The sequence below is a fragment of the Heteronotia binoei genome, chromosome 5 (assembly GCF_032191835.1).
Source record: "Heteronotia binoei isolate CCM8104 ecotype False Entrance Well chromosome 5, APGP_CSIRO_Hbin_v1, whole genome shotgun sequence".
Lineage (NCBI taxonomy): Eukaryota > Metazoa > Chordata > Lepidosauria > Squamata > Gekkonidae > Heteronotia > Heteronotia binoei.
Genome location: NC_083227.1, coordinates 78,317,636 through 78,339,227, shown reverse-complemented (window position 1 = coordinate 78,339,227; position 21,592 = coordinate 78,317,636). Strand labels below are relative to the sequence as shown.

General features: G+C 42.9%; 1 protein-coding gene across 2 annotated transcripts in view; it reads right to left on the bottom strand.

The window, feature by feature from the left end:
* The window catches only part of SLC41A3 (solute carrier family 41 member 3), a 72,369-nt gene extending 52,392 nt beyond the window's left edge, over nt 1-19,977 (bottom strand). The window contains exons 1-2 of one of the 2 annotated variants that reach the window (XM_060239670.1): nt 19,885-19,977; nt 7,875-8,189 (exon numbers count right to left, since the gene is read on the bottom strand). In XM_060239670.1, coding sequence (XP_060095653.1) covers nt 7,875-8,165 — 291 coding nt within the window. In that variant the 5' untranslated portion in view covers nt 8,166-8,189; nt 19,885-19,977. Of the gene's footprint in view, nt 1-7,874; nt 8,190-9,869; nt 10,086-19,884 lie in introns of those variants that run through there. The other variant, XM_060239669.1, reaches the window with a different exon arrangement.
* Between the last annotated feature and the right edge of the window lie 1,615 nt (nt 19,978-21,592).

Sequence of the window (21,592 nt, the reverse complement as noted above, 5' to 3'; positions counted from 1 at the left end):
CTACACTATTGTCTTTGTGGTTTAACAATTTAAATGCTCACAAGTAAAAAAACTGATGGAATTGTATCCTTCCAAGGCCACATTTAGAGCTCAAAAGTAGAAGTGGTGGAACTGTATCCTTCCAAGGCCTCAGTAGAATCATTAAAGTTTGCAAACCATCACAATACTCAATGGTCGTTTTCGCACTCACCTCCAGCCGGTGCGACCCCCCTCTTCACCACGCAGGATCTGCGCGGATTTCGCACTAAATGCCGCGGAGCAGCCTTTTGCGCCGGAAACTCCCGTCGCAAAAGCCGCACAAATGCCAAACTGCTTTTTGGCGATTTACGTTTGAGCGGCTTTTGCGCCGGGAGTTTCCGGCGCAAAAGGCTGCTCCGCGGCATTTAGTGCGAAATCCGCGCAGATCCTGCGCGGTGAAGAGGGGGGTCGCGCCAGCTGGAGGTGAGTGCGAAAACGACCAATATGTTCATGCTAGGAAACGAGCAAGGGCACATCTGTGGTTCTCTCCTTTAGATTTACTTTCTTCCTTTCTTATATTTTGAGCTATTCTTGACATGGTTCACCAAGTCTACCTCTTCTACCTATTTTTAATTACAGTCACTTGCTGAGATACAGAGCTCTAATTTCCCCTTCCAAAATGAATGAGGCTTCATCAAACACCATAGCAACTGTTGAGGCCCAGTAGAACACTGAGGAGACAGAATTCTCACTCACCGATAGAGTGGGGGGAGGGCCTCAGTCAGCCCCGTAGCCAGGATTTGAAGAATTGGGAGGCCCTGATTTTTTTTTCAGGGGGCACATAGTGGCTCCAACCTCCATGGCCTTCTCTCCTACCACCGCTGAGGAGGAAAGCTGCCAGCTCGCTGCCATACAGCCTCCCCCCTCCCCACAGCTGTCCCAAGGTGATCCCTTTCCACCCCTCTTTCAGCAGCTCTGGTGGGAAGCCACTCAGAGGTTTAGATACGTGCCACACGGTCTCCTGCCCTAACCTGTAGCATAATCCAGGTAGGTAAGCCCAGCAGGACAAGGGGGGGTTGGAAGGCGCCACCAAGTCGCAACTGACTTCTGGGGCTACAAGACCTCCAATTCGGATTTCTTCCTGTCGGAGGGTGAGCCGAGGCTGCCCAAGCGCAGCTCCCACCCTCACTCGAGTGGCCAGTGAGACCAGGCCAGAATACCCCTGCAGGCGAACATCACCTCTGCACTGATCCCCAGCCCCGGACTGCAGCTGGGACCTCCAATTGTGTGTGCCAGCCTACCCTGCCCTGTCTGCAATGGAGCCATCTGCACCCTACCCCCGCCACTACACTTGAGGGCCAGAACGGCCTCTTCTTGCAGGGGCCCTCTAGCCCAACGTCAGCCCAACGTGGAGCTTAACTTTCAGTTCTGGGCACTTTTAGTGCCTGTTGTTTCTGCTTGCTGGGGGGGTCAGAGATTTCTTCCAGCCCCTAAGTAAGCAGAAGCAACACGGAGCTTAACTTTCAGTCCTGGGCTCTGAAAGTGCCCTGTTGTTTCTGCTTGCTGAGGGGTCAACTATAGAAGCTAACCTTCTGCTGCATCTCAAGTCTGAGGAAACAAGCCTCTGATATCAACTGGAACTAGTGAGATCTAGTGTTTTCTTATCTCAGAGGTTCAGTTGTATAAGTAGATGCCATAAAGTGACATAGCAGTGACTGGCCTTTATTAAGAGTAACAGTTGAGGTAAACAAGTTTATTTCTGTCTGTCCACCTCCACGTGAAGTGCCATAAAAAGCCCAAATGCAACCAATCAACATGCTGAAAGGGCATACAGTTCAGGAGACCTGGGAGAGTACACTTCACTTTTTTTTTATTGTGCTCTTAAGGTGTCACTAGTAAAGCAGCAGAAATCTGCCATCAGGGAAATCATGAGTGCATGTGGAACCGGAACTTTCTTTTCATTACAACACTTGTCCAGTGCTTAACACCTTCCACAACTAATGGAGGAAGGGAGAGAAATAACTTGACACAAGGCAGAAGCACTATTAAAAACAAAACTCAGCAATAACAATGGGATAAATACTTTTATAGCATTTTAATAAAGTCACACAGGGAGACAGGACACCTTATTCTCTGATACTGGTAAAAGTTGTACCCAACGAAACAGCTAAGCTTTGCTCCTAATTTTAGAAATCCATTTGTATGAATTTATTATCATTTCTACAGCACATTCTCGTGGGCTCCATCATTCTGAGGCTGGCCAGGGAGACTTGCTACAGCAAGGGAAGCTTCTTCAGATATGTGAAGAGCAAACACAGGAAAAAGGTGTAATAGACACACTATTGCCTGAGGACGAAAATGGAGGCCTGACAGAGGATGAAAAGAAAACAGAAAAGAAAACAGAAAGGCTCAGTGTCTATTTTACCCCCGTTTTTCCCTTTAAGAAGAGAACAGGCTACTCTAGAGATGGTAGTAGGCAAGGCATGGCATCTGGGCTGCTGGTTGACAAGGACAAAGAGGTCGTTGAGAGGCACTTGGCTTCAATGGATGAGTACAAATCCACTAAGCCAGATGGTGTGCACCCAAAAGTGTTCCAAGAACTTTTTGGAGTGCTTGCAGAGCCTTTGTCCATCATCTTCAGGTCCTCTTGGAGAATGGGAGATGTGCCATAAGACTGGAGGAAGGTAAATGTTATCCCAGTCTTCAAAAAAGGAAGGAAGGAATGATGACCCAAGAAACTATGGGAAAGTCAGTCTGCCCTCTGCCTCAGTGAAGATATTGGACTCAGTCTGCAAGCATCTGAATGACAGCTTAGTGATCCAAAAGGTCACCCCAGATTTGTTCCTAACATGTCCTGCCAGGCCAACCTCAATTCCTTTTCTGATCAAGCAATGGACTTACTGAATTATGAGAATGTCGTCAATGTTGTTTATCTGGATTTCAGTAACGTTTTTGACAGAGTTCCCCATGATAGGTAAACTGGAGAACTACAGACTGGACTCTAGGATAGTCAGGTAGATAGGGAATTGGTTGGAGAACTGGATTCAAAGAATAGTTGTCAATATCATTTCATATGAATGGAGGGAGGTGTTCAGTGGAGTGCCACAGGGATTGGTTCTGGTACTTTTAAAAAGGCTTATAAAAATGATCTGGACGAGGTGTGGAGGAGCTACTCATTAAATTTGCAGATGACACCAAATTGGGAGGAGCAGCAAGAACACCAGAAGACAGAGATAGACTTCAATGAAATCTGAACACACTGGAAAAGTGGGTGTATATGAACAAGCGGCAATTCAATAAGGTGAAGCACACAGTTCTAAATATGGGTGTCACAAGCAGGGGCCCAGGGAGGGCCTCTACAGGATGCCACCACTCTGGTACGAGTCTGTCTGGGAGGGCCAGAGTACCCACCCAATCCGTGTGTCTTCCTTCTTAACAAGTACCTTTTATCCATGACCAAGGAGATGCGAGGACCCAGGCAGTATAACAATAATAAGTTTATAGTAAGTGCTCAAAAACAAACAAATGTGTTTTAGCTATCATTGCAACAGTGAATGTGAAAAACAATAAAGCTGGTACAAAGAAAATAAAAGGCCCAATGTGACTAACTCCCTCCTTCCACTTCCAATTCACTCACCCATCTTTGGATGAGGGAACTCTCCTGCTGCATCCTCTTTCCAAACCAGCCTTTCCAGAGAGAACACCCCTCCTCCTCTAGCTAGGCCTCTTATCCTTTCCTCCAAGGTCCCACTCTTCTATTCTCCAGTGGGCAAGTTCTCCCTCCAAAACTGCTGCCCACCCAACCAGAGGGACAGAAAGGATACTGAGAGATGTAGGTCTTATTGCTTCTTTAATTCAGGCTTCCCTGGAGCCTGTAGGCCGCACTAGGCCTACAATCATAACACTGAGTAAAAAATTGAGAAGCCTGCATACTAGATGGGGGACATACTTCTGGGTAGCAGTGTGTGTGAATGACATCTTGGGGTATAGGTGGACAGTAAGCTTAATATGAGCAGTCAGTGTGATGCTAAAGTGGCTTTGGAGTGTATCAAAAGAGGCATGACATCAAATCATAAGATGTCATAGTCCAACTTACATTGTACTGGTCAGACTGCACAAGGAGTACTATGTGCTATTTTGGAGGCCTCACTTCAAAAAGGATGTGGACAAAATGAAGTGGGGGCAGAAAAGAGCAATGAGAATGATCAAGGGTCTGGTGACCAAGCCCTAAGAGGAAAGGCTGAGGGATGTGGAAATGCTGTCAATGTCATTTCATCTGAATGAAGGGAGGTGTTCAGTGAGCAGATTGGAGAAGAGCAGATTGAGGAAACATGACTGCTCTCTTTATGTATCTGAAGGGCTGTCACTTAGAGGAGGGCAGGCTCCTGTTGGCAGCAGAGGACAGGACTTACAATAATGGGTTTAAATTATAGGTGGAAAGGCACCAGCTGGATTTTTTAAACAGTAAGCATAGTTTAGCCATTGAATCAGCTGCTTAGAAAGGCTCCCCCTCGCTGGCAGTCTTCAAGCACAGTTGGAAGAACACTTTTCAAGGATACTTTAGGCTAATCTTACATTGAGCAGGGGGTTAGACTAGATGGCCTATATGGCCTCTTTCAATTCTGTGATTCTATAATTCTCAATACAAACCAGTGAGCTGAGCAATTAGCAACCCATTCTACACATGTCAAACAGAGAGAGAGATGACACAGAATTTGCCTGAAACTACACAAAGAAGGCCAAACAGAGATGTGGCATTGGCAGACTTTGGTAGCAGAATCAATCTACTGCCAAATCCCTGTAAATGGGAGGGAGTAGATTAACTGTGCAATCCTAAACAAAGGAACATCCAGAGTTAATAGTCCTAAAGAAAGTTACATCCATTGATGTTAATGAGCTTAGAAGGCTGTAACTCTGCTTAGGATAGCACTGTTAGAGAATATAAGGGTGGGTAGCAGGCACTAGAGCCCCATGGTGCAGAGTGGTAAAGCTGCAGTACTGCATTCGAAGCCCTCTGCTCACCACCTGAGTTTGATCCCAGCAGAAGCTGGTTCAGGTAGCTGGCTCCAGGTTGACTAAGCCTTCCATCTTTCCGGGTCGGTAAAATGAGTACCCAGCTTGCTGGGGGAGAAATGTAGATGACTGGGGAAGGCAATGGCAAACCACCCCGTAAAAAGTCTGTCGTGAAAGCAGCGTCACCCCAAAGTCGAAAACGACTGGTGCTTGCACTACCTAGCAGGCACTAAAACCTTCCTTGCTTGCATTCTCTCTCTTCCAGAATCATTTGTCCCACTCTGGGTTCAAGACTGAATGGGAGCAACTGAGAAACAGCAGAAACAAATGGAGGATCAATTTAGAGCAGCATTTCCTATTTGCTTGGCAGTCATTTCTGACCTGGGGCAGTTCTGAACTGCAGACTCACCACTAACCCAATAACAAAAACCAAAGGTAGCTAGGGCATGTAAGGGTTTTACGGTTGGTTCTGCACTTGCATTGCATTTGCTTATTTAATTCTTGTGGGAAATGAACTAAATCCATCAATAAATGTAATGCTCACTGCAATAAAAATGAGTGAGGAGAAACATTCAAGGTGAAAGTTCAGGCCTAATATTGCAAGGAGACCTGCTTAAGATTATTCTCTATGAGAATCTAACTGGCATCTTCCAGGGGCATTCCACTATAGATCTGTAAGTCTCCATTCTCTAACAAAAGAACTCAAAGGAAAATGAAAAACAAAATCTGCTGAACAGCAGCATATCAAGAAGATTAACACTATCCTCGCCCCTTCCTGGTCTTAACAAGGACTTTGGATTTCTAACTCACCAGTGGCACTAATATCTGGCATATCCTAGCCCTTACAGAAGTTAATTAATTCAGTCATAGCTCTGTAACTTTCTAACTGGACCTACTTTTCATGTTTAATGTTAATCCTATCAACAATGGTTCAATGGTATTGGGAAATGTGTTTTATGCTGGTGTAATACCCTAATAAATGACTTTGACCTTTTTTTGTATAGGTATTGGGAAATGGTTTTTTGGGGGGTGGGGGCTTCCCTGCAGCATCATAGTGCATTCGTGCACCTCTGAGGGTTTCCCTGGCTTTTCTCCGATCCTTCTCAAATCTACTTGCCTCCAAAGTTTTGAAAAGATCACAGCAAAGCCTGGATAGCTGCTGTGTGAGTGGAAAAGCTTGGATTTTAGTCTCGTCCACCACACCAGCCATTTCCCTCAGAGTAGCCATTTCCTTCACCTACTGCAGAGAGGTTTTTTCCCCCTGCCTTCACATTGGTGACTTAATAAAATTATATCAATATATATAATTATGCCAAAATATGCTCCAGGTTGTCTGAATTCCCAGCTGTTAAAAAAAAAACTTGAGTCTGTAGCCTTTTTCTTTTTAACAAATTGTGAGTGATGAATTCAGACACATCACAGGTGCTACAAACTGCGGCTAACAAGCCAGCTACAAATCCTAGTTTGAAATCCAACTAACAAATCTTGATTTGTTGGACTATCTGCATTTGGACATTACAACTAGCTGCAGTTACCTTGATACCTGCATACAATCATAACAATACTCTGCACAGCTGTCACTCAAGTAGGTGGGCATCATAATCACTTATATTTGCACAGTTAAGTTATGTGGCATTTTCTGACACAAGCAAAAGGGACCCATATCTGCCCCAGTGACCCTACAATTTAAAGACTGTTAACGGATATTTATTAGACATGAAATTCTGCAAGTTACAATATACTCTGCCTGATCAATGGATGCACATACATATACATATATACATGTGTTTATATAAAAGGAGACACGTAAACAAAGACTGGGAGCTGGATTGTCAGCCAAGTTAACGAAGTGAGAACTAAAATTTACACTAGTACCAAAAAATGGTATACACTCCTGAATATTTAATACATCTACCTGGTAGATATTGGATACTCAGAGCATAGGCCTAACTCAATAGTAGTGGCTTAATGGTCTGAAAGGGGCCTACATTCAAAATTGAGCAACTGCTTATTAATAGACCCTACTGTATGCATCCATTTACAGAATTCCTGAAAGCAGAGACAGTGTGTCCTTCATTACCTCTCAAAACAAAATGAGTTAAGAACACAATGCCTATCTGAATTAGTTTCCATTAGATTAGAGGGCCCTTCTAAATGATCTCCCTAATTCTGAAGAGCTTCACAAGATTCATGCCAGTGAGAAATAGACCCAGCTCACTGAAAGTTGTTAGGACATGAAACAAGGCTTTCAGTGTCAGACTATCAGATACATTAGGAACAGCATGACCTTACTGGTTGAATAAATCAAACAGTGTGTGGGGGGGAGAGGAAGGACTGCAATAATGCCGGAAAAGAAACCTGTTACAAGTAATCTATTTCAATCTTTTGTTTTTTGATTGAAAAATCTAGGAGAAAAAGCAGTCTGGGAAAATACTCACAGAATGACATATAACATGCAGCCTCCCCAGATTCTCAAATAATTTATAAGTGGTGGCATCCTGTAGATGCCAACATGCTGACACCACTGAGTTATTATTAGGGTTCCATGTGGTAGCTGTAGATCTCATGGGATTACAACTGATCTCCAGGAAACAAAAATCAGTTCCCCTGGAGAAAATGGAAGGTGGACTCCATGAAATTACATCTAATTGAAGTCCTCCCCAAACCCCACTCTTCCCAGGCTCCAACCCCAAAATCTCCAGGAATTATCCAACCAACAACTGGCAACCCTAGACTTATTATATCTAAATTAGATAAGGCAGAAGTTGCTGGTCAAACTAAGATGAGGTCTTCTTGTTTATCTGTTTAGCCTGTGGATGCCTGAAAGAGAAAGCAAGCAGAACCTATTCTGTAATACCTGAACTCACTTGAAGCAAAAACACAGGACTTTCCATTTTTCCTACCTGAACGTAATCCAAGACCATCCCCGCAAGGACCATGCCTATGCCAGCCAGCAAGTAAGGCAAGAGCACCTGAAGGCCAATGGAAAGGGCAGATTCCTCCTGAAGCTTTGCCATAGCCACTTTTGCCTCAGCTGACTGCTTGGGAGGCAGGAGCAAAGGGCCATCCTCTGTCCCCTGGGTGCCAAGTTTGCTTTCTTTATGTTTACTCTTGGCTTTTGCTTTGTGCCTGGACCGCTCTCCATTTCTAGATCGGCCTTCCTTCCTTCGCTGCCGAGCTTCTTCACCTTTCATGTTGGCTTTTCCAGTTCAGGAGTGCTTTTAAGTTAAGGTGAAAAAAGAAATATATCAGGGGGAGCGGGGGGGGGGGAGATATAAGGAAGCAATAAGGTGAGATATCCCATGGCACCTTTAAAAAGAACAGCATGCTGGCTTTTTAAAATTTAACTTAACCTTTTTTTGTGCATCTGAGAGGTCTCTCAATTTAATTTTACTGACTCCTGGAGTGATTCCCATAGAACATTCACACAAACTAGCTCCTAAACAGGGCTTGTTTTTGTAGAAAAAGCCCAGTAGGAACTTATTTGCATATTAGGCCACACCCCCTGATTACTGCCTGGACAGCAGCTGCTCTTAGCTTCCAGGAGTGGTTTATTGTTAAATAAATGTATTTGTTTGCATAAGAACATAAGAGAAGCCATGTTGGATCAGGCCAACGGCCCATCAAGTCCAACACTCTGTGTCACACAGTGGCAAAAAATGTTATATACACACATACACTGTGGCTAATAGCCACTGGTGGACCTGTGCTCCATACACTGTGGCTAATAGCCACTGATGGACCTGTGCTCCATATTTTTATCTAAACCCCTCTTGAAGGTGGCTATACTTGTGGCCGCCACCACCTCCTGTGGCAGTGAATTCCACATGTAAATTCCACATACTTTATAGTCCGCCTTTCTCACTGGGACTCAAGGCGAATTACACAGGCTGAGTTAATACAATCAGTGAGATGGGATGCTCAATCAACAATGCAATTAGGATTAGGCCTGTAGAACCAACCACAAATTCAAAAAGCAGAACTGAAGCAAAGCATACTGTTAACATGACATGATGCAATTACACAGTGGGATCCACCTTACAGCAAATTATACACAGTAATATAGAACACAGTCCCTAATAATCTATCCAAGTAATAGTTTTGTACAGTGCTGCACTACTATCTGCATAGAAAAGCCCTCCTGAATAATTCAGTTTTGCATAGTTTGCAGAATATATGACTCTTGGGGCTCGCAAGTATCCAACAATGCTGGTTCCTAATTTCATCTATGCACTGATTGCATTCATATTTAATTCCCTGAATTTTCCAGAGGAGTGATCTCTTACAGCTAAACAAAAACATAGTCTATGGTATTCCAAAGATGAATACATTCACCAGAGCAGAACACTTTAAGACTATAAGTTTATCAGCTTTGTTCCTGCATAAGCTTTGCTTCATCAGATGCATGACGAAGATACAAAATCAATGTGATTAGTCTTTTGACTGGATCTCGTTTTAAACTTCCCTCTATGACATCAACCCCCTCCCTTCTGTTGCAAATATAAATGCATTCGCCTTATAGACGTACACTTCATGCACCTGATGAAGTGAGCTCCGACTCGCGAAAGCTTATGCTGAAATAAATTCTGGAGCCACGGGCCTCCTGTTTCATTTTGCTGCCTGCTAGAGACGCACGTCGGTGCCCATCTGGAATCAATAATCGGAACAGCAGTAAAACAAGACCGTGCGGTTTAGTAAGTATCGGGTTAGCAAAACCACATGGGTTACGACTCGAGAGCAGGGAGCAAAACGGGCGAAGAGGAGGAAGACAAAATAGTGAGAAAAAACGATAGTAAAACAACAGATAATCGTCAGGGTTGCAATTCCGTCATCACTTATTCACAGCTCTTGAAGACAACCCGGCGAGACACACCCCCTTCCGATCCTCCAGCACTTACCCAGAGCCTTTGTCCTCCTTTGCCAGGGCTTTATCGCCCCCTTGGACCGAAGAAGGGCATCGCACCCACCTGGAGCGCATGCCAGAGAGGACGAAGGGTATGCAAACAGCGGGAGCGTGGCCTCCTCCCTCCGGCCTGCTTCTGTCGCGCTCGCTGTCACAACAGTCCCGTTATAGCCTGAAAGCGGCTTCTCTTTGCAAAGCGGAAAAAGGAAGCAGCCGGAGACGAAGGCCCGCAGATACTGGCAGGCGCGAAGAGAAAGGGGCGCGCGGCAACGGATAGAGGGCGCCGCCCCTTTGCTTTGGCCAGAGAGAGCTGGCCCAGGCGTTGGGGCGCATACTTGCAAAGAGTCGCCCCGCCAGAGACTTTGCTGTCTCTGCCTTCCTCGCAATTTCGGGGAAGGGGGAGTGTTAAAAAGAGTTCCTTGAGCACTGGCCTGTCTGGGGGCGTTCGTAAATCCCAAAGATAGCACGGTGCCCTGGGGTGGGGGCACTTTCCTCATGCTGACTATAAAGAGGGCCTCGAAACATAACCTTTCTCCAGTTTTAAGTGCAGAGTGGTAAGCTGCAGTACTGCTGTTGGAGCCCTCTACTTATGACCTGAGTTCAATCCCAGCGGAAGCTGGTTCAGGTAGTCGGCTCCAGGTTGACTCAGCCTTCCATCCTTCCGAGGTCGGTAAAAAGAGTACCCAGCTTGCTGGGGGGAAAGTGTAAATGACTGGGGAAGGCAATGGCAAACGATCCCGTAAAAAGTCTGCAGTGAAAATGTTGTGAAAGCAACCTCACCCCAGAGTTGGAAAGGACTGGTGCTTGGACTTTTACCTTTATACCACGCCAGGGAAAGCTAATGGCAGACAATGATGAACAGTGTTCCCTCTAAGCTGAGTTAGTGTGAGCTAGCTCACAATTTTTTTCGGCTTTGGCTCACACCTTTTAGTTCAGGAAAAACGGCCCTAGAGCGCGATAATTTAGCTCACCACTTTAATGCCAGTAGCTCACAAAGTAGAATTTTTGCTCATAAGACTCTGCAGCTTAGAGGGAACATTGGGGAACATTATGTGTAGAAGACAGGGCGTTTTTTGAGCAGGAACGCACAGGCTTTGTGTCAGGGGTGTGGCCTAATATGCAAATGAGTTGCTGCTGGGCTTTTTCTACAAAACCCTATGCAAACAATGGGGACATCGGGGTGTGGCTTAATATTCAAATGAGTTTCTGATGAACTTTTTCTACAATAAAAGCCCCATAGAAGGAATGAAAAATGCAGTACCCTCGAACCTGCAAGATAAACAGTACCCCAGACAAAGACATCAAATCACTCATGCATGATGCAAATAGACTGAATGAGAAATGATCATTTACTCCAAAACTTTCCTGGAGTTTGTGGCTGCAGATCAAGGCCTCTGACTGCTCAACGACCTGAACACTTACCTAAAAATATTATTTCCAACACTTCTGGGCAAACGCATTGTGTTTGTGTGTGTCAGCTAGATTGACCAGTACACATTTGGCAGCTGTATTTGTGAGTTCTTGAACTAGCCAGCATAAAATAGTCTGCCAAATATGTAATTTATTGTTTGTAATATAAGTGTAAGATCTGGAAAAATATTGACAACAGCTTTGGTCTGTGTTCTGTCCTTGTAGAATTTGTGTAGCGATTTTTAAACAGCCTATCTTTTTTATTTTACACATTTACTTTCCTGGAGTTTTTGGCATAAGCATGGAGAAGAAATTGCCAAATAAATCCTGTGATGAAGCTCTTGTGGGATTAATACATTTCAGAGTAATAGAGATAAATTCCATCTCTTCTGAATTGTTAGAATTGTATTCCATTTTTGCTAGTCTGGATTTTACAGGCTTTGTTTTATAAATATATAAATAAATAGCCTTCTTGTATCAAGAGAAAAGGCAGGAAGACTATTAATTATTTGTAAAAACTTATTTGACCACATACTTCCATTTTATGAATAATGCGTATTCTCATTCTGCAGTTTGGTTTTACTAAGCCATTATAAATTCCGAGTATGTCTCCTGAATTATTTCTTTGTATATTTACTGCATTCCCTGTAGATCAGGGGTGGCCAACATTAGCTCTCCAGATGTTTTTTGCCTATAACTCCCATCAGCCCCAGCCATTGGCCATGCTGGCTGGGGCTGATGGGAGTTGTGGGCAAAAAACATCTGGAGAGCTACCGTTGGCCACCCCTGCTGTAGATCTTCCCCTTTTGCTATGAGTTTCCACCGGGTTCTGTCTTGTCTATTGTGCTGTTTAATGTGTATATTATTTTTTATTTTATTTATTATTAGATTTATGAATCACCCATCTCTGCTATAGCAAGGCTCTGGGTGATGTACAACAAATGTGAAAAACATCAAGCTTAGATAAACAATTAAAATAACAATCATTTTACAGTTTAAAATCAGATGGTGAAATCCTGTTATTACAGCTGCAAGACAGCCAGCCACTGTGCAGACAAGGGGGAAGAGAGTAAGGAGGAGAGCGAAGTATTGAGGGTATCAATGAGAAAGTCATTGAGTAAAACATCACTAGTATGTTTGTTGTCCTTTTCATCCAATCCAAGTGAGACTGTGGGCAGTCTGAAATTGGTAATGAATTTCACATGGGGGTGGGAGGGATAAAATTCAACCCAATAAAACTGAAGTACTGATGCCAATGTTTGTAGACCATCAATTGGATATCCGTACTGTTCTAATCAAGATTATACTCCTCTTAAAGGGTCAATTTCATATGTTGGGAATGCTACAGCTGGCCCTGCAAATGGACATCCATTTTCCAGAATCTGAAGCAACTTTAGCCAAATTCAGGCGGTATGCCATCTCCCTTAAGAACATAAGAAGAGTCCTCCTGGATCTAACTAGTGGTCCATCTAGTCCAGCATCCTGTCTCACATAGTGGCCAACCAGTTCCTCTGAAGGGCCAAGAACAAGCCACAGAGGCCAAGACCTTCCCTGATGTTGCTTCTTGGCTCTGGCATTCAGAGGTCTAGTGCCTCTGAACATTGAAGTTCCCCTCAGTCACTATGACTAGTAGTCACTGATATTATCCTCCATGAATCCATCAAATCCCCCTTTAAAGCCGTCTATTGCTGTGGTCATCACTACATCCTTTGGCAGCAAATTTCACATTTTAACCACCCTCTGTGTAAAGAAGAATCTGCCCACTTTTTTTCATGTAGGTTTGATTACTGCATCAGGCTGTCTATCAAAAGTGTTTGGAAACAAAAACAGAACAGAATGCAGGTGGGTCGGCTTGGATCACACCAGTGTAAGCAAGTTGTACCAGATGATGTCAGTAGACTGCTCAGAACACCTCACCAGTATGGAAGAGCTTAACTTGCTACCAGTTTGTTCTGAGCATGATTCAAATGGCTGGTTAAAACGCTGAGTGGCCTGGAACTTGGGTCAAGACTGTCTGCTCCCATATTAATCTGTCATTCGGTAGTAGCACCTTCTTAATGAAGCTCCCTACCTGAACAAGCTAACTTAGCATCTATCTTGCTGTTTACCTGGACACTTACTTGGTTGCTATTGCTTGTTGTTTCTGCCTTTGTTACAAATTTTGATGTACTGGTGGTTGCACATTTATTTGACTGTAATTGCTGAGTTAAAACTATTGTTTTGTAATTGTTGACCCCTGCAATGGGAAGGGCTAAATAGGGGACTTTCACACTGCCTATAAAAACAGTTGAGGCTGCTGCTTGCTAACTTTTTTTTAACCATTTCAGACACAACCGTTTGTGTCCCATTTGTAATACAGGAGGGTTGAGAGATTTTTTTTCCTGAAAATCCTTTCCCTCTGTCCTGAAATGTCTGCTGCATTTCTAAATCATTGCAGAGTTATGTTTGAAACTGCTCTGCTAACTTTTCTGTACATGCTTTTTCTAACTTTTTCTGTCAGTGCTAAGTTTTAACTTGCCCACCCATTTCAAAATGTTATTGTTAAACAAAAGATACAGATTTCCAGTGTATTGCTATGTCACTATATCACAACAGCTGGAATGATTTTAAAAAGAAAAGCATGAGGAACCAGAAAAAGCAGCATGGTTTGAAATGGAAAGTTATTTGCATAAAATTTAAGTACTTCTTCACCCAAAGGGTGATTAACACATGGAATTCACTACCACAGGAGGTGGTGGTGGCTGCAAGTATGGCCAGCTTCAAGAGGGGACTGGATAAACATATGGAGCAGAGGTTCATCAGTGGCTATTAGCCACAGCATATTGTATTGTTGGAACTCTATGCTGGCTTGCCCTTAAGGCTGATCCAGAAACTGCAGTGGGTACAGAGTACGGCAGCTTGCCTGCTGACTGCATCACATGTACGGGTGAGCATACGGCTGACACTTCACAGTCTGCACCGGCTGCCTATAGAGTACCGGGTCCATTTCAAGATCTTAGTTTTGACTTTTAAAGCCTTGCGCAGCCTGGGACCAACATGCCTGTGGGACCGTCTCTTCCCATATATGCCCCGGAGGTCACTTCATTCGGCCTACCAAGATCTTTTGACCATCCCTGACCCAAGAGATGTCTGCCTTGCCTCTACCAGGGCCAGGGCTTTTTCGGTCCTGGCCCCAGCCTGGTGGAATCAGCTCCCTATGGAGATCTGGGCCTTTCATAGGGCCTGTAAAATGGAGCTGTTCCGCCAGGCTTTTGGATGAGGCAGCGGGCTTCCATTTGTTAGATTGGTTGGCCTCCCCTGCTGTACATCATGTTGTACCATCATCAGTGCTGAAAAAAATTATGCTACTTCATCATTATATGGACTGTTTGTTACTGACGGGGGCCAGTGGGCTATGTAACACAAATGTAATATATGGTATGTAAAATGCTGATTAGATTCTGAGCTCAATGCTGTAACTGATTTTATTATGATTTTAGCTGTTCTTGATTGTTTGTTTTATTATTGCATATTTGATGTACTCTGCCCTGAGCCCCCGTGGGGGAATAGGCAGAATATAAATAAACTAACAGCAACAACAACTGTCTCTCTGGGGCAGTGATGCTCTGTATTCTTAGGTTATAAACAATTTTATTAGTAACATATGGTAGCAAAGTTATATCTATATCTTACAACTTAAAAAAGGAAAAATTTATCTACCCCATCTTACTTTCCCCCCGCCCCTCCCCCCGTTACTTGACCCCCGCCAGTGTTATTTACTTAAAAAAAACCCCAAATATTAAAGGTACCCTTCTATTAAAAAAAAAAAAGTTATACTCTTGTTTTAAAAACTTAATCATTATCAAAGATTGTCCAATGTCCCTTTATTTTCCACTCTTTTTCTACATATCTTCTGAACTTCTTCCACTCCAACTTAAAAAGTTCTAAATCATAGTCTCTTAATATTCTAGTTAATTTGTCCATTTCACTCCATGACATAACTTTTATAATCCAGTCCCATTTCTCTGGTATTTTTTCTTGCTTCCACAACTGTGCATACAATGTCCTAGCAGCTGAGAGCAAGTACCAAATTAAAGTTCTATCTTCTTTTGGAAATTTTTCCATATGTAGTCCCAACAGAAAAGTCTCTGCAAATTTATTAAACTCATATCCCAAGATATTAAAAATCTCTTGCTGAATCATCTGCCAAAACATTTTAGCTCTTTCACAAGTCCACCACATATGGTAGAAAGAACCTTCATGCTTTTTACATTTCCAACACCTGTCTGGCATCTTGTTATTCATCTTTGCTAATTTCTTAGGAGTCATATACCATGTGATGCTCTGTATTCTTGATGCTTGGGAGGGGCAACAGTGGAAGGGTTTCTAGTGTCCTAGCGCCACTGATGGACCTCCTGATGGCTCCTGGGGTTTTTTTTGGCCACTGTGTGACACAAAGTGTTGGACTGGATGGGCTATTGGCCTGATCCACCATGGCTTCCCTTATGTTTTTCACAAATGATGTTTCAAACCTCCATTACTGCATCATTTTATATAGAGCCAGGCTACCAGTAGGACAAAATGATTAAAATGAAGATGCCCATAGTATCTTCTCCCATGCTTCTTCTCCTTTCAAAAGGCTTTTGACAAGGTACTTCACCAAAGACCTGAGTAAACTTAGCAGTCATGGGATAAGATGATGGTTCACTTATAGATTAAAAACTGGCTAAATTACAGGAAGCAACAAGTAGGAATCAACGGACAGTTCTCACAATGGAGGGAAATAAGCGGTTGGGTCCCAAAAGGATCAATAATGAGGGCTGGCATGATTTAATTTATTCATAATTATTCTAGAACTATAGGTGAGTAGTGTAGTGACCAAATTTGCAAAAGACAAAATTATTCAGGATGGTGAAAACCAAGGCTTATTGTGAAGAACTCCAAGAGAACCTCCACAAACTGGGTGAGTGGGTGACAATGTGGCAAATGAAGTTCAGTGGTTGGTAAGTGTAAGGTGATGCACTCTGGGCCAAAAAGTCCAAATTTCAAGCATAGGCTAATGGGATCTGAACTCGCTGAGACTAAGAGGAAAAAGAACTTGGAGTCATAGTGGAGAGTTCAATGAAAGTGTCAACACAATGTGCTGCAGTAGTGAAAACAATCAAACAATTTTAGGAAAGGGGTTGAGAATAAAACAGTTGATATTGGAATGGCTCTGTATAGATCTATGGTGCAGCCTCATACGGAAAACAGTTCTGGGCGCTGTATCTCAAAAAGGGCATTGCTGAGCTGGAAAAAGTACAGAGGAGGGGAACTATGCCCTGTTGTTGGTCATCCAGAGGAATTGGTTGGCCACTGTGAAACAGGATGCTGGACTAGATGGACCACTGGTCTGATCCAGTGGGTTCTTCTTATGTTCTTATGAACTTATAAATTGGAGGGCAAATGAGGGGTAATGGTTACCACTGATTTGTCTCAGTTCTTGCTCGCTGATCATCAGCAGGAAGACAATTGTTTAGTGACCTGTTTGGACGTATCTAATCCAATTTGGATGCATCCAGCTTGTAAAATTACATTATTTTCTTCTATTATTAAACCTCACCACTGCTGCTTCCACCTGTGGCTTTAAAAAGCGCATGGTAAAAAAAAGAATTCAATTTAAGCTTTTTTTAAAACTTGAGGCTTACTGCTTAGTGTATCTATGTACCTTTGGTGTCTATCCATGAACTCACCTAATCTTGCAGTCATTTCTTGTGATCACTTTTCAAATTATTCATGGTGAATGTTCAAGCACAAAAAATAGGCAATACAATATATTTTATGTTGGCTAGTTAGGGACACACCGAGTGCATAGATGCACAGAAGAAATGAACTACAGGTGATTCCATGCTTTATGCAAGTTGATCCATTTAATGACTTGAGGGTCCATGACCTTTTCTCCGGCAAATTATTGGACTGGACAAAAGCATCCACAGGCTGTAACAACCAGGTGACTATTGCACATATGCAATAGTGCTTGAGAAGCCTTTACCAAGAAACATCCAGGCAACCTGATCAGGAGCTTGCCTCATGCAAAAGAAGAAAGTGGATATCAAGAAGAGGAAAAGTGGACATGGTGCAGACATTATCTCTGATAGTCCACTGTCCAATTACTGGCAGATAGAGTTCTTGCACAACGGAAACTAGGAATTCGTTTGTGGTTTTCACATGCTTTAATTTAATATTGTATCAATTGCCTTAATCCTTGCTATAAATAAACATGGCTCAAGCATCCATCAGACTGGACTGATTATTGATACGCAGATGTTTTGTCTGTAACTCGGGAGGGTATCCATTACAACAGAATCTGGAGTTCTGTTGTTTTCATTTGTTTTTAAGTGAATAGACCTGAACATTGGTAGCAAGCCGAAGTAGGCTTGCCAAGTGTCTGAAGAAAAAGCATCTCATCCCTCTAATTGAGGCTTAATAAATGGAACTGGGCAGCTAAAGCTTTTCATGGCATGGAAGTAGTTAACATTCCACTAAGCCTTTCTAAAGGGAAAGGCCATTTTTCTCCAGGCCTGTTGGCAATGCAAGGCTGAAACTTAAATTTCTGTGTGTGAGAGAGAGCAATTTAAGCGCCCTTTGCCATCAAAGCATTCATTGTATTTGCAATGCCTTTTGGTCATTCTGACCCCTGTGAGAGTACATTCTGCTTCTGCCCCCTCACAAACTTGTGCTATGGCTGCTCCAATGGACTAGCCTTCCAGAGGCAATGAGAAGATTTACATTTTCTCTTGCTCTTTTGGGCAACCTTTGGGCTTTCTGGATGCCTTTAAAGTTGTGAATCTCCCCCCCACACCATGTCTGTATTTAATTTGTTGTTTTTAGAATTACATTTGTACCATTCTTACTGTTCCGAAATCCTCCTTATGCACCTTTGCAACCGCATTGAGAAAGTGATGTGTGGGCTAGCATGACCATGTGGGCAGATGCTGCTTTCCAGTGGCAACGTGTGTGTGTGTCCACTGTCTCATTTCAGGTTAGAATGTATAAACCAGCCCACAGACCTCCTGCACCTGTGCTGCTCCATTCATTCCAACTGAGCAGATAATTACATCTAATGAGATGTATCCCTTTTCCTGGCCTGAATGGGGGTCTTCACAGATCCTCCCACTCTTCCTTACCAACCTTACCAGCCCTCTGTCAGTGTTAAACTGTTCTCAGTCTGTACTAAATTCTCCTCAGTCTGGGCTAAACTGTTCCAGTTCTCAGTTAGAGCTAAACTGAGTTCTCCTCAGCAGTTAATTCCCAAGTCTTTCTGCTCAACTGATGATAACCAATCAAATCCCTTCGAGCAGCCTGTCACTAAAGGCTCTTTGACTTTGTGAGGCATCAGCCCTTCACAGTCCTTCACATGTTTAGACAGCACTTATGAGCTTTTACAGCACAGTCACAGACAGTACCTTATTCAGTGGCAGGAGCATCTATGCCCAGCCTCTCTTCCTCATCCGCACTTCTCCAACATTCCTGATTTATTTACATATTCCCTATTCTACTCTGGGTTCAACAAACAGGCATTAAACTTAACCCATGCTAATCTGAACAAATGTACATTTTTTTGTCAATATCCCTTTTACAGACTGCATTTTACAGACTATCACTTCCCCTTGATGCAGAAGATGATTGGTCTGCTCAGGTTCATGATCTTTACCTCTGAATCTAGACAACACTGCATGCAATTCATAGAACTTCTTTTCTATCCTAGCTAGCAACATGTTTGGAAAACTCAAAGTCAAGCGTATCATTAAACAGAACACCCAGGGCCCCTTTCCCATCAATGAGAGGATAATATTTAGCAGCTGTACTATTGGTGTTTCTTAAAATCCTAACAAAGCCACTGCCTGCTCAAAGAAAATATTTTGTCTGGCTCCACTCTGGAGGATGTTCTAAAGAGAAGTTTTGTTTTGTTTTTGGTGCTATCAAGTCACAACTGTCTTATTGCAACCCGTTGGGTTTTCAAGGGCAGAGATGTTCAGAGGTGGTTTGCCATTGCCTGCCTCCCCATCAGGACCCTGGTATGCCTTGGAGGTTTCCCATCCAAATACTAGCTGGGGTCAACTCTGCTTAGCTTATGAGATTGGACTAGCTTGGGCTAAGCAGATCCAGGGCAAAGAGCATTTACATAATACATATTTTAAAACAATTTTTATTTAAACATATCCCATCTTTCCTTGTGGTTCAAGGTGGCTTACAATAATAGTTTAAAACATTGTAGTTAAAACCAAAGATACAATAATAAATCCCCCCACCCACCCACACACAACTTCTAGGATTCTGCTGCAGTTGCCCACAAGAAAAACCTATAGCTATCATCTGAGTGAATGGAAGACTATAATTAGAACAGGAAAACATGGTATAGTTTCTATAACAAAATTAGATTGTAAACAACTTAGATACTAACCAAACTGTACTACCATTTTTGGCTTGAAAGGGCATTTTGTTCTGTTGTCAAGTGCTCACTGGTACTGTTTAAATCCTCTTTACAACATCTAAGCATCAGAAAAAGTCATGCACATGCAAAATTATTTGAAGTCATACTTTGTATGTTCTTTAGGTATTTCAGGATTTAAAACCATTACCTCACAATCACAGCCAGAATAACTGATCTAGAGAAGTCTGATTCAGGAAGCAAAGCTTTTAGGTGAAAATCTTAATGGCCAAATGGCTCATTACATAGTCCTGGAAGATTTGGGCTTGAAATGAACTGCACTAAAAGAGTTGCAAGGCTTTGCGAGTGACGGTAACCCAACCCTGCAGCTGCTGCGTCCTGGAGTTGTGCATCTTTTTGGAGTGTCATTTCTAAACCAGCAAGGCTTAAATTTCAGCTCACTTGGCATAACTGAGCATCTTCACTCCTTCCAGAAGTGCTGCTTCCCACTGAGTGGTCTGTCACAAGAGACACCCTTTTTTCCATCAGAGGAGTCACTGGATCCCAATGGTTACGCATAGCTTCATCTTACTTACATGAGCTGCTGTGAGAACAGGCTTACATGGGTAGAAAGAGGACAATGCTATCCTTGTTTGAAAGAGTGATCTCATCAAGAAGGTTTTAATTTGTTACACCTCAGTTTTCAACTGATCTTCAAGAAAGCAAGCGCATTGAGAAATAAACATAACCCCATTTCTGGTCCACATCCTACTGCTTCATGGGATCTACCTATCTGGATTCAATTAGCAGATTAGCAGCTAATGTTTTCTCTGGTCCTGAGTGAGTTACTAGGAAATGATTGGCAATCCAGCATGATTCCTCATGCTAACAGAGTGCTGATTATCCATTTGGATGCCAGTGGGTGACTTGTAACCAGTACATAAGATCCACTTTAAGGCTCCCATCAATATTTACAGTTGGTTCATTTTTGCCTTCAAAAGCTCAGTCAGTATATTTGGTTATAAAACAAGAAAAGAAAATGGAAAAATAAATAAAATATCATGTCTAGAACATTAAAGGCTCATTAATGATCCCATTATTCAATTTGATTCAAAATAGAGAAGGTAGAGAAAGAAGTACTTTTCTCCCTTTCTCACAATACAGGAACTCGTGGGCATTCAATGAAATTGCTGAGCAGTCAGGTTAGAATGGATAAAAGGAAGTACTTCTTCACCCAAAGGTTGGTTAATACATGGAATTCACTGCCACAGGAAGTGGTAGCGGCTGCAAGCATAGACAGCTTCAAGAGGGGATTGGATAAACATATGGAGCAGATGTCCATCAGTGGCTATTAGCCACAAGGTATAGATGGAATTCTCTGTCTGGGGCAGTGATGCTCTGTATTCTTGGGGGAGGGGTTTGGGGGCTGGAACGGTGGGAGGGCTTCTAGTGTCCTGGTCCCACTGATGGACATCCTGATGGCACCTGGGTTTTTTTGGCCACTGTGTGACACAGAGTGTTGGACTGGATGGGCCATTGGCCTGATCCAACATGGCTTCTCTTATGGTTTTTCTGTTCTTTTTACTGATAATAACATTTGCCAGAAGGCTTTCCCTCTCTACTGTTAGTCAAAATACTAATAAAAGCAGGACAGTGGATAATAATACTGGTCTCATAAATGGCAGAACATTGCCAGGCAAATACTATGGAAAACTCTCTGGAACCTTGCCCTCTGCCATCAGAAAAGCAATAGCAATATAATAGTTAGTGTGTGCAGAGCTGGAACTCGATTAAGAAATCAGTTGGTGTTTACCTGGGTCTGAAAAAAGGTTGACTCATGATAAAAATAACTGTTTACCATTTGCTTATGCCGTTTAGGGATGTTCAGTGCTCCAGCAAATATTTTGGAGCTTTACTTT